Source organism: Lolium rigidum, chromosome 3 (assembly GCF_022539505.1).
Source record: "Lolium rigidum isolate FL_2022 chromosome 3, APGP_CSIRO_Lrig_0.1, whole genome shotgun sequence".
Taxonomy (NCBI): domain Eukaryota; kingdom Viridiplantae; phylum Streptophyta; class Magnoliopsida; order Poales; family Poaceae; genus Lolium; species Lolium rigidum.
In genome coordinates, this window is record NC_061510.1 from 76,155,408 (window position 1) to 76,169,048 (window position 13,641).

At 45.7% G+C, this 13,641-nt stretch overlaps 1 protein-coding gene across 2 annotated transcripts; it reads left to right on the forward strand.

Moving 5' to 3' along the window:
• Positions 1-6,279: 6,279 nt before the first annotated feature.
• On the forward strand, positions 6,280-9,183 carry LOC124697698 (pentatricopeptide repeat-containing protein At5g65560-like). Of its 2 annotated transcripts, none has more exons than XM_047230245.1 (3): positions 6,280-7,972; positions 8,050-8,152; positions 8,850-9,183. In XM_047230245.1, exon 1 carries the CDS (start codon positions 6,280-6,282, stop codon positions 7,849-7,851), a length of 1,572 nt encoding a protein of 523 aa, XP_047086201.1. In that variant the 3' UTR covers positions 7,852-7,972; positions 8,050-8,152; positions 8,850-9,183. The 2 variants fall into 2 exon arrangements, with proteins under 2 accessions (XP_047086201.1, XP_047086202.1); XM_047230246.1 differs by lacking the exon at positions 8,850-9,183 and adding an exon at positions 8,454-8,570.
• The last annotated feature ends 4,458 nt before the right edge of the window (positions 9,184-13,641 follow it).

Consider the following 13,641-nt stretch of genomic DNA (forward strand, 5'->3'; position numbering starts at 1 on the left):
CACTTGTTATTGGAGAGTTACCACTAGTGTAGATAGCTGGGAACCCCGGTCCATCTCTCATCATCATATACTCGTTCTTTATGTCATTGGAAGTACTATCAACTATTTTCTGGTGCCATTGCTCTCATATTACTGCTACTGCTGCTGTGTTACTGTTACTATTGCTCTCATATTACTGCTGCTTTCACATCACCCCTGTTACTAGTGCTTTTCCAGGTGCAGTTGAATTGACAACTCAGTTGTTAAGGCTTAAAAGTATTCTTTACCTCCCCTTGTGTCGAATCAATAAATTTGGATTTTACTTCCCTCGAAGACTGTTGCGATCCCCAATACTTGTGGGTTATCAGCGGGACTGGCGGCGTGGGGGCTGCTGGTCTTGCTTTGTTTTGGTGGCAGTCCTCAGGTTTCTCGCAAGCGAAGACGGGACTACCGGAGGTTTGTTTGCCTTGATCTGGCTGGAGAGATGAGTTCCGGAAAGCTCCACCGGCGAATGGAACAGTGCATCTTTTGCCTAGAGTTTGCTGCATCGGGTGGTATTCAATCGCGCGCACCCATGTTTTTAATCCGACCGTTTGGTTCCGGAGGGAGCGGCGCGAAGCTCTATTCTGTTTTGACGTCAAGTGACTTGTTGGTCCATGGTGAAGTCAAAAGAAGGAATATCATGAAAGTCGGGTTGGTGGATTGGATGAAGGAGGTTCGAGTCTCCGTGACGCCGAGGGACTTTCTTGGCGTTCCGGGCTCCGTAGCAGTGGTATGCAAGTGGGAGGGGTAGCATAGTTGAAGTTCAGAGTCTTACCTTTCAGGGTGAAAAACCCAAGGTCTGACCTTTACTGGTTGTGTCTGGCAATAATTTTGTTGGAGGCATTGTTTTGAGAGTGGGGACTATCTTCAGGGTGAAAACCTAAGACCTTTGGTCAGGCGATGACTGTGTTGGTGCACTGTTCCTTTCTTGGAGGCGTCACTTTTGGAGAGTCTGTCAGGTGGTGGTTGTATTGCTGTTGCTAGATCTTCAATGATGTAGCGGGACTTTTATTTCTTATGTTTCTTCTATCTTTTTTGGTTGTGTGCATCCGTGCTGCCACTAGGGTGGAGCGTTGTTGCAGAGGCTGGATGTATTTGATATCTTTTGATATTAATATATGAACTTTATAAAAAAAAATACTCCTAGATGGTGGCAGAGCTTGATTCAAACCATGCATGTGTGACGAACATATATGCAGATCGATCGATGCAGCTGCGTGTGCGCGCCTGGCTGCCGGGGATCGGAGAGATGGACCGGTGGCCGGCCGGGCGGCCGCCGGCTCTCGGCCCCATCAATTTGTACGTGCGCCGTCCGAACGACGGAATTGAACCCCGTCACAGGCTTTGGCGCTAGCTTTGGTGGATGGGCACGTACGGCGTTATAGGGCTGTCGGGGCAGAGATCTCGAATCGGAACTCGCTCCATCGACCGGCACCTACGCTACGTTCGTACAGGACCACCATGCAAACACGCGCTGCCCCGGCCGGCCCCGGCGAGCGTGGTAGCTCGCAGCCTATGCATGCAGCGATCGGTACGGCTGCCGCGCGCCCTTGCGACCTCAGCTCGTGTCTGCCGCCTAAACCCTCGTACCTAGCCTGTCACAAGCTGCATGCATAATGGAACAATTACAGCAGGCAGGCCTCGATGCGATGTGGTTCCCCCCATGTGTGTGCGGCGTACGTGCAACAGGGTTTTGCGTAGTACCAGGGGCGAAGCTCCCGGTAGAGCAAGATGTGCATGTTTTTTATGAACAATTTGGGTGGTCAAACATCGAAAATGGATTCCATATGAGAAAGTTACGCTTGTTTTAGTGAACACTGTGTAAAACCGATTACAAACTGAAAACATAAACTATGTACCAGATGTATAATCATAGTCAAGGTTCAATGTGAATAACATTGCGTTTTTTACAAAAAAAATTATCATAGATCTTAGCATAATACAAGATAAACTCAAGCTATTCATTATCGATACTCGGAGAAATGAAGATTCTAGAGATTTCTTGATATTTGAAAGGCGCGCATGTGATGATCCTCTGAGCATATTATCACCTAACTGAAATTGCGTTGGTTCTACCGGAGGTGGCAGTAACAATTGAAAGGGATTTGCCGGCAACAAAGATCATCAAAAGAGAGATAATCAAACGTCTTGATTGTTTGGATTACATAATACTTTCTAGTAGAGGTGAGGCTTTGCCATTGAGCTGGCATTATTGGCATGTTTTTAGGTTCTATTTGTAATCAAATATGATTCTATTTTATTGTATTAAGTGATTGTGATACAACCATATACAATATTAATGTTTGAGGAGTATTTTGGTATTTGCAACATATTTTTCATGATTCGCCCTACCTCAGTTTTGTTTCGTCCTTCGCCCCTGCGTACTACGTAGGCGCTGGATCCATCTCTCTCGTCGATGTCGATCGCCATTTTTTTGGCGCGCGTCTGCAGCAGCTAGCTACTAGCGGCGCTAGCTTCAAACCGTGGGGCTTGCGAGTACGTTTTACGTACACATGCGGTGACCATATAAGCGTCGATCGATTGCCAGCTACTGAGCTAGAGCCCCCCCTCTGCCTACATGGTCTCTGCATGGATTGATGTACCATGCACGTACGAAGTGCAGAGTAGTCAGGGTCCGGGCGCGCATCGGCGCATGACGACCGATGAGACTGACAAATTAATCGCCAACACACGATCGAGATGTAGCTGTAAAACTAAGATAAGATAAGTACACATTCATGTGTCAGCCAGCTACTTTACTTACCTAGCCCCGAGAGTCACATTAACACTGTCGGCCTGCAGCGTCGACACTGTGCATGCATGCATATACGGACACGACCCATTTACAGTGTACCCGTTTCCTCTCACCTGATCGATATTTGTTTTTTTCGTGAAAAAAATCTACCGATCTACTAGTACTCATGGTCAGCAGTATAAAAATTCTTAAAATTAATAAAAATATAAAATTAGATCACCTAGCAATGACTAGAAACACTATGGCAAGTTTAAGGTGCTGTCGTCCTCGCATATTCTTCACTAGAGTCGGGCAAAACCTGCCAAAACAGATTTTGGTGTAGTAGACAGATGAGAAGTTCACCGTGCTAAGGCTCCAAAGGATCTGCTCGCACCAAAGGAGCAGTCATCGCTAAAGATGAGAACCATAGATCCGAAGATTCTAACCTGCAACCACATCAACGAAGATGGAAACCGACGAGATCACAAAAGATCCGCCGAACACATAGCTTCACGCACCCTTTGTCGGCGTGGTAGACACAACACCGGAGCAGGGATAGCGAGAGGAGTACCTTATTAGGACGTAGCCGCCACCTAACCATCGCAAAGAAACACAAAAGCTTGCTAAAGAAAGAAACGTGGGTAGCAGGTCTGTTTCTTATGTTTCCCTCTTCTAGCATCTCAGTTGATCGATATCAACTGGTTGGGTTCAGGTATAGCAAGCTGCAGATCAGGGTCTACGGTGGGAGATCGCACAACGGAACTCTGCCAATAATTCAGCACGAGGCGCCCGAGCTACCGACGCGGCAGGCACATGCATAATGCATTCATGCCCCTCCATCCTGGGCTCTAGCCTGCAGGCAGCTGGGGGCCTCTTCTTCTTACGTACCTGACGATCAGACCTGACACGACATGATGTGTACACCGCCGTGCGCTCGAGAAAGCCGACCCGCTGATCTAGCTCGCTCGCTAGCTAGCTGTCTAGCTAGTCTCCGCGCCGCCGTACGGCCGTCCGTCCGGTCTGCCGGCCGGCCCCCCGCGCGGCGCGGGAACGGTGATCGTGCTCGTGCATGTGTAGTCCTATGCTGTGGAGGTGTCGGCCGCACGATGTCTGCTGTGGTGCGCGCTGGCCCGGCCGGCGAGGAGGGCCGGCGCGTGCGAAACATGAACGCGTGCTGCCGCGAGAGTGAGCTCGGGCCTTCGTCCCCTGCCCGCCGTGTTCGTTTGGTGGGTGCATATCCCGTGGGCCGTGGCCGTGCAGCGCCCATGCCCATGCGTATGCGGAACCAGATCCTCTGACGTCGGGAAAATAACTGCACAGGGACATTATTTTGTCTGGTCCGTTCCTTCTCCATCCGACGGCAGCTGATGGAAACGCAGAGACGAGTCGGCAACTTTCAAGGTCTACTTCGCTCGCCATCCAGATGGGGAACTGCGCGCTGCAGAACTTGCAGGAGACGACCTCGACGGCATGGTGCAGCCGACCATCGCCGGCAGCTGGGCGAGTGCGGTACAGGCGTACAGCCCGACGACCAGGACGAGAGCGGCCACCGCTAAACCGGTGCTGGTTGAGAACGGCCTCGACGGCGTCGTGCAGCCGACCAGGACCTTGGAGCAACGCTCGCCGGCAAGCAAATGGCGAGGACGACAGGTCGACGGTGAGTTCCGCTCTCCTCTTCCTCGCACTAGACATTAGGCCGGCAGTTCCGCTGCGTTTCGAGCAGTTCCGGCTTGTACCGTCCGATGCGCAACCAGCGGACCAACGTCCCTCTGTAGTTCTTGCCTCTACGTCAGAGGATCTCGTTCCGCGTATGCATGGCCGGCCATGGCACGTACGAGCGGCAACTTGCCACGTGGCAATGGGAAAGTCAGAGTTGCTATCTGCCCGTTGAGTGAATCCATCCGACGGTGCACGCTCGTGAAGAAACTAGGACATCTTGTAGTCGTTTTGCCACGTAGTAGTCATGGGACGTCTAAGAGAGGTGAGTGAGACATAATGGACTAACCATGCGATTAGGCACGATGCACACGAAGTTACACCCAGGTTCAGCGCTCACCGGTGGAGGTAAAACACATACTCCGAGTACAATAATACTCCTAGAGATGTACTCCCTCCGTTCTTTTTTAATTGACTCAGATTTAGTACAACTTTATACTAAATTTGAGTCAATTAAAAAGGAACGGAGGGAGTATATCCTAAGGAGGAAGAAGCTCACGTGAACTATTTGGTGCAAGAATGGTCCATTCCCCGAACGGGGCTCCCTGGTTCACCTTATATGGGGAGTGTAGAGGAGCTAAAGCCGCTCCGTCTAGGTAGGTTGTTGCCCATGCGGAGCTTACCGGCTGCGCCGTCATGTCGCCACAGTCTCGTCCTATCGCCACAATAGCCTGGCGTCATGGCGTAGATAGCACTGTTTGCCACATTGTCGTGCTGCCACCCTTGTCAGCAGCGTGGCGGTCACGGTGCTATCGGTACCACCCATCGTTGGTGACAATCGGCACAGTGCACCTACCCCGGAGACGAGCGCGGACTTATGGAAGTCGACCAAGGCGGCAACCGGCCAAGGAGCACCTCCCCCTGTCAGACAAGGGTTGCCGAAGTGCATTCCTTCTCCCTTGGTTACCTTCTGGCGGGTTAGCCTTTCATAGCTTGTTGACTCATTGACTTGAGACTACCGTGGGTCATCCCCATGACACATCTTAGTTCTGAAATCCACCTTGGTACATATGTGTAGATGCACCTATTGTTGCTTAAAATACATATTTTAAAATGTTTGAAAATTCCAAAAAAAAATGTATATCCAAATATTCAATGTTCTTTTGCGAGAAAATGACATTTTTGTGGCCTATGTACAAAAGAAAAATGCCGTTGCTCCAAAATAACTTTTCATGAGACATTTTGTAAATCTTTTTACCTAGGTCACAAAAATATTTTTTGCGCAAAACTTTATGTGCAAAATATAAAATATCCAAATGTACCTCTAGGTTTTTCCAGATTATTTTAAATATTTTAAAATGCTTTTAAGATATATTTTTAATAATAAGAAGATCTGGACTTGTGAGCCAAAACACCATAAATAACATAAGAAATACATTTTCTTCTTATAGTTCCTTCAAGGTCTAAAAGTAAAACAAAAAAAAAAAAGAATTGATGCTTCCCCGCAAGCCAAACCCTGTGTGTCCAACATGATGCTAGGGGACACGGTGCCAGTAAGGATGTTCAAAAACTCTCTGTCCACGGTTTTACTAGTTAGCTCAATTTTTGTACTACCCTCTACGTTTCATAATAAAAGTCGTGGCATTATTTTAAATCGAAAGGAGTTTTTTTTTTGGAGAAGTAATAGAAAGGAGTGCTATCTTGGAATTGAAGGGTAGATTAAGGCCGAATCCAGGAGGCCTGGTCAGCCCAACAAGCGAATGGCCCAGTTTACTTTATTTCCCTCCAGAAGAAGGCTGAAAACCCAAGTAAAACCCTGGCGACCATACCATACCTCTCTGACTCTATGCCCGCCGCCGGCGACTCCTATGCCCTTCCGCCCCACCTTCCCCCGCCGCTGCCTCCATGACCCCAAGCTCTCCTCCTTCCTCTACGCGCTCGCCACCGTCTCCGCCACTCCCTCCTCCTCGCCGCCCCCGGGCTCGCTTCCCGCCGCCCGCACCCCAGCCGCCTACAATGCTCTCATGTCCGCCTACTCCCACGCCGGCCGACCCGACGAGGTGCTCCGCCTCTTCCGCTCCCTCCCCTTCCCCCCCACCGCGCCCCTCTACACAACCCTCATCTCCTCTCTCGCCGCCTCCGGCCGCCCCCGCGCCGCGCGCGCCGCCTTCTCCTCCCTCCTCGTCTCCGGCCTCGCGCCCACCGCGTCCGCCTTCACCGCGCTGCTCAAGTGCCAGGACGGCTCCATCGACTCCATGTACCGCGTGTTCCTCGCCATGGCAGCCGCCAGCTGCTCCCCCGATGCCGCCGTGTACAACTGCTACATTTCGATGCTCTGCGACTCTGGCCGGCTGGAGGAGGCCCGTGGTATCCTTGACCACATGGTCGGCGAAGGAGTCCGCCCAACTGCTCGCTCCTACACCGCGATTCTACGTGGATACTGCGAGCAGGGCAAGGTTCTTGAAGCAGAGAGGTTAGTCGATGACATGGCCGACGCCGGGTGCCCGCCGGATGTTGTATCTTACAGCGTGCTTATCCAGGGGCTTTGCGGCGTCAGGGAGTTTCATAAGGTGGAGTTGATCTTAGGGGAAAGTCAAGAGAAGGGGTGGACGCCCAATGCTGTCACCTACAACATTTACATGTCTGCCCTGTGCAGGACGGGGTTCTTGGATGAGGCATGTTATCAAGTAGACATTATGCGCAGCAGAGGGCTGCTGCCAACAGTTGAGACTGTGGGTATACTCTTCGATTGCTTGTGCCGAGACTCGAGGTTTTCAGAAGCACTGTGCATGCTAGAACACAGCGAAGAATTAGGCTGGCATGCTGATGTCTTCTGCTATAACACTTTGATGGGTAGGCTTTGCGACGTTGGTGATTTTGCCAGGGTCTTCAAGCTCTTGGTTGATCTGTTGAAGAAGGGCGTCGGGCCGGATATGTTCAGTTTTACTATTGCAATCCGTGGCCTCTGTGGAGCTGGGAAACTCCAGGTTGCAAAGTGTCTAATAGATAATGAGTCGATTGGATATGATCTGGTGGCTTTCAATACTTTGATCCATGGGCTATACAATGCTGGGGATTTACTTGGAGTCAAGCTGACATATGAGAAAATGCATAGTAGGCAAGTTTCTCCAAATAGCTTCACTAATGCCACTCTGATTGATAGCTTATGTAAAGATCAAAAGTTTGTCGAGAAAGTAAAGTCTCTTGCATGTAAGAATACGGCACCTGATCATGTTGTTCGCCTGCACAATCGGTTGGTCAAAGGAGTGAAATTTACAAAGGTGCTCAGCCTACTTGATGAAATACGCTCTAGAGGAATTGAACTAGCTACTCGCAAATTCTCTGACCCATTACTTAACGAATTATGCTGGGAGGAGGGAAATGAGCCTAGGGATATCAATCAAGCTGCTTATATACTGACCTGGCTGGGAATTAGATGATAATCTCAAGATCGAGTGCTTGACATCAGGATTTCTTTTGGAGCATTTTCTCTAGCAAACACCGTATCAGTGATAGAGTTCCCTCTTCATTCACACATCAGTCTCTCTCATCTTTCATCAGGTCAGCTGGAACCTAAAACTGTACTATTGTTTATTGTCACCTTATTTGGATGATGTTAATCCGAGCTAGTTTTTTAGGAGAGGAGTACCTTGTTTTTACCAGAAGCTAGATACGGATTTTGATGGTCAGGACAAGACTGTCAAGCTCAAATGTGTTCCTAGAGAAATAATGGGCAGAAAGGTACAAAATTTTGCTTCTTGTTATGTTTTATTCCCATGAGGACAATCCCGTGTCCGGATTCATTTTCATCATTGTGTCATCTGTTACTGTTACCCCCTGTTTGCTTTTTAGTGAAATAGAATATTTATCATGCTACATGCTGTTGAAGATTGCAATTCTTGTTTTGTCTTGCCTTCCTCCATAAGGAAGTTTTGTATGTTATAATGTTGATCAGTTGTACACATGTCACCCAGTTTTTTATTCTACAATTTGCTCCACTGCCTCTCTGAACTCTAAGTTGACATTGTTTTCTTTCATACAGTGTTGATGTCCACCAAACTGGTTCAAAATGTCCCTCAATTGCATATTCCCAGTTGTGGTTAAACACTGATGGATAGTATACTTGGATGATGCACTTGATTGTCAAGTATAGTTAAACAGGTGAGAAAATCTGCATTTGATAAGTCTGAAGGATACTGCCACTAATGAAATATCCAAATTAAGATGAAGATACACATATAGTCGGTAGTCGCTGGACTCATGTTTTGCTGATGTTTGATCTGGTGGATGGTTAATAGATTTATCACTTTATCAGGCCCAGGGTACATGAACAATGCATTCAAAGTCCAAATTATTGCTACAAAAGTTGTATTTTGTAGAAATATTTAATGAATTATTCTCTCTTTATTCTTTATGAAATTCATTTTGGTTGCTTCAGAGTTTGAATCAATTAACAGAAGCAAAATAATTGTTGCAGCAAACACTGCATTGAAAGACCAAAGTTATTGCAAGAATTGGCAAATATGTAATATGGATATGCGATGAATCATGACAACACTTTGCCTCAACAAGATGAAAGAAGATACTTTACTGTGAGCCAACGTTGTGAAGGTAACACAGAGGGTGGGTGTTTTCAAAGTTCTGAAGCTCCTAGCATCTTGCGCAAAAAGATCTCACACTCGTTCTGATCCTCGCCATGATAGTTGCTTCCTCATATACATGACTGTTAAATGCAATGAAGGCATACACAAAACAAGATTCAAGTGTAAACATGTTTGAAACTAAACAATCATATCATCTTTTGAATTGGATTAGATTTAAATGACTGCACCCGTTCACTCAATGTTGCTACTGTACATATATAAATGTTGTGCTGGAAAATGGATGTGCTGGTGCTGTGGTACATTTATTTGTGGTCAGAGACGTAAGACAACTTTCACAATATCAGTTAACATCACTTCTTTGGACTCAACTTCTGATATGTGCTGTGATGCATCTAGTTGGACAAAGGTTGTGCTCCATGGAATGCCCTTTGGTACATTCACTATTGTGCTTTGCCAACTGTGATGATTTCCTTAATAGTTTGTTTGCTCATTGTTAGTTTTCTTTTATTTAGTTAATTTCTATGGAAAATGCAACAATCCTGAGGTGCTGAATTCTGATATTTTGTGAACAAAACGTCTGTTGTAGTGGGCTGTTAGTGGTAATGGCAAATTTCCAACAGAATGAAGTATGTTCCACATGTTTCTGGTCCTCTTTTATAGTTTAATCTGGTTCATAAGTCTGGAACTAATGTTATCATATGTTCAAACTTTTAGTGTCTCGCAACAACATTTTTGGGGATGGTGCAACATTTTTCTGGTTGCAGTAAGCTGAGCTTTATTTTAGGTTGCTTTAGGTAGAGTTGGTTGATGTTTTGGTAGATCCGTCTTGTATATTAGTTGATGCCACAACAATCTAGGTGTACAAAATATTGGGATGGCTATGGTAGAAATAAATTTTAGTTACAAAAGGTTTCTACTTTTCCTTAAAACGTGTTCTTCTCCCCATGACTCGAACTTGTTGTATGATTAATAAATGGTGGGCAAAACGAATATGAAAGTGCATGAATTACGTAGAAAACTTTTGGAGCATTTTCTCTAGCAAACACCATAAGTCAATCAGTGATCAAGTTGTCTATTCACTCACACATCACTAATCTCTCATCTTTCACCAGGTCAGCAGGAACCTCAAATTGTGCTATGTTTTAATGTCACCTTTACACGGTGTTAATCCAAGTGAGGTTGATAGGATAGAAGTACCTGATTTTACCAACACCGAGACATTGATCTGGAGTACTGAACAAGATTGTGAAGCTTAAATGTGTCCGTTGAGAAATTATGGGAAGAAAGGTATGCAATTTTGGCTCTTACAATGTTTTTCTCCAACAAGGACAATTCCTGTGTCAGAAGTCATTTTTCATCATTGTGTCATCTGTTACTGGTACCCCCTTTTGCCTTTTGGTGAAAGAGAATGTTTACCATGCTAGATGATGTTGAAGATTGCAATTCTTGTTTTATCTTGCCTTCCTCCAGAAGGAAACTTTAATGTGATAAGTTGATTGGTTGTGTGGAAGTCGCCTACTTTTGACTTCTAAATAGATATTTAGTACTCCACTGATTATCGTAACTCTAAGTTGACATTGTTTTCTTGCAATCAGTGTTGAGTCCACCAAACTGGTTCAGAATGCAACTCCACTGCATATTACCGGTTTACACACAGAGATGGATAGTGTTGGAGTGTTTAGTTAGTCTAGTAGTAGTACTCTGGTAGAATCTAGAGTACTCTAAGTAATGTTGGAGGCTTAGTATAATAGTAGTGTCCTAAGAGAGTCTAGAACATTCTATTGAAGTGCTGGAATCTGAGTATCTTAGCAGAGTCTCTAGTATTCAAGGGAGTGTTGGTATAGTAGTAGTGTCTAGATTATTCTAGTGTATGAGTCAAGATGTAAGCCTAAGTTGAGCTATATATAAGAGGGTGTGGAGGTCCAATGGACTATCCCATCCAAAAATTCTCTCCTAAAATCTGGTGTCAGAGCTTAGGTTTTGGTCCACCAACAGCCCCATCATCTGACCACCTCCGAGCAAACAAGTTCTTCATTCGACCAAACAAAATCACCATCGAGTTGTAGACATCCAGGCGGCGGGAGGCCGCATCAGGTGCTCTACGTGGGCTGCGGCCATCTCACACAGCGATGTGAGTTGTGTGAGATCGGCGGCTGCTCGCGGGGGGAGAAACAAGAGTAGTTTTTGGTGGAGGTGTGGAAATGTAGATGGCAAGCAACAAGCTTGGCGTGATGGCAGAGATTGTGTTGCTGGAGTTGTCCAAGGGTTGAAGAAAGAGATGGTGAGGTGGAAGACATGTGAAGGTCAGGAGAGTGTGGATAGGACCGGTGAGGTGAGACGGCTGTGGCTCTGTAGGAGCTGTTGTTGAGGTGAGGCAGACATGTTGGAGAGGTGGAAGACATGTGAAGGTCAGGAGAGTGTGGATAGCTGACCGGTGAGGTGAGATGGTTGTGGCTCTGTAGGAGCTATTGTTGTGGTGAGGCAGCCGTGTCGGAGAGGTCGGAGACATGTGAAGGTCAGTAGAGTGTGGATAACTGACCGGTGAGGTGAGGCGGCTGTGGCTCTGTAAGAGTTGTTGAGGTGAGGCATCTGTGTTGGACAGGTGGAAGACATGTGAAGGTCAGGAGAGTGTGGGTAGCTGACCGGTGAGGTGAGGTGGTTCTGTCTCCGTAGGAGCTGTTGTTGAGGTTAGGCAGCCGTGATTCTCTGGGAACCGGATTTGAATGATGCACAAGCTGATGATGGAAGGCGGGTGGTGCCTCCGTTGTAGGCGCAAGTGTGAGAAGGCGCATGGTTGGAGAGGCAACGGTGGCCCAATGCAAGTGGGGTTGGAGCTGGCTAGCTTGATGCAGAGTTGGTGCACGGTGATGGTTATGGATCGCGTGAGGCGGAACTTGGATGGTCGGAGTTGAATGGGCGCTAAACGACCAATGAAGGAAGAGCTATAGTAAAATGCTCACAGGCATCGTTTTATGCTTGTAATATAGATGCATAGTGATCATAGCAAGAGTCATGGAGTTGTAGCAAGATGACCATGATGGTTGAGTTAGTGTAGTAGTAGTACTCTGGTAGAATCTGGAGTACTGTAAGTAATGTTGGAGTCTTAGTATAATAGTACTGTCCTAAGAGAGTCTAGAACATTCTATTGAAGTGCTGCAATCTGAGTTAGTATCTTAGCAGAGTCTGGAGTATTCAAGGGAGTATTGGTATAGTAGTAGTGTCTAGATTATTCTAGTGTATGAGTGAAGATGTAAGCCTAAGTTGAGCTATATATAAGATGGTGTGGAGGTCCAAGGGACTATCCCATCCAAAATTTCTCCTAAAATCAACAGATAATATGCTCGGATGATGCACTTTATAAAGTATAATTAAAGAGGTAACAAAAGTATTACTTGCCTTTGATAATAATCCTAGCTCTTAGTAAATTGTAGAGTAAGTTCTGAAGGACAATTCAATCAAATGAAATCTCTAAACTAAGATGAAGATACACAACAGTTGTTTAAATCATGTTGTGTTGATATTTCATCGGGTGGATGCAAACAGATTTATCACTTTATCAGGCCCAAGGTAGAGAAACAATTCATTGAAAGTTCAAAATTTTGATGCAAAAGCTGTATTTTGTGAAAACATTTAATGAGGTTCTCTCTGTTAATTTATTTTGTGAAATTCATTTTGATCAGTTCAGAGTTTGAATCAGGAAACGGAAGGAAAAAAATAGTTGCAGCAAACAATGCATTGAAAGACCAATCTGTTAATGCAAGAATTAGCAAATACTCAATATGGATATTGGATGAATCACAATATAGCCTCAATAAGATGAAAGAAGATGCTTTGCCATGGAACAATAAGATGAAAGAAGGTAACACAGAGGTCTATTTTTTTCTTATTCTGAAGTTCTTAGAGTCCCATGCCTAGAAATCATACTCATGTTTTGATTCTCGCCATTATAGTTCCTTCCTAATATACATGAGCGCTAGAAGCAATGAAGGCATAAACAAAACAGGTTCAACTATAATCTTATTATAAACTAACAATCTTATTATCTTTTGAACTCGATTAGTTTAAAATGGCAGCACTGCGTTACTCAATGTTGCTACTGTATATATATTTAAATGTTGTGTAATGTAATTGGAAAATGGATGTGGTGGTGCTGTGGTGCAGTCACTTGTGGTCAGAGATGTACATCGACTTTCACCATTGGCATCACTTTTTTGGAGTCAACTTCTGGTATAGAGGAGAAGCATGTTTGCATTGTTCAGGAAACCGTTAACGGTAGCTGCTCGGTTGGCTGACGAGTAGGGGATTAATAGACTAATCGGTCAGTTAATCAGTTAATCGGCCGATTTATCAGTTAATCGGCTACTCAGTGACCCTCCGAGCAGCGATTAATGGGCCAGTTAACTGATTAACTGGCCGATATCCTGAACACTGCATGTTTGTGATAAGTTTCTTAGCCATGTCTACTGTCAAAGCATTGGCATGTGCATCTGGTTGGATAGAAGTCCTTTGGTACTTGCGCTATTGTGCATTGCCAACTGTGATGATTTCTTTAATAGTTTCTTAGCCCAGTGTGAGTTTTTCTTTTATTTTTTCATTTATTTTCGATGGGAATGCAACGATCCTGAG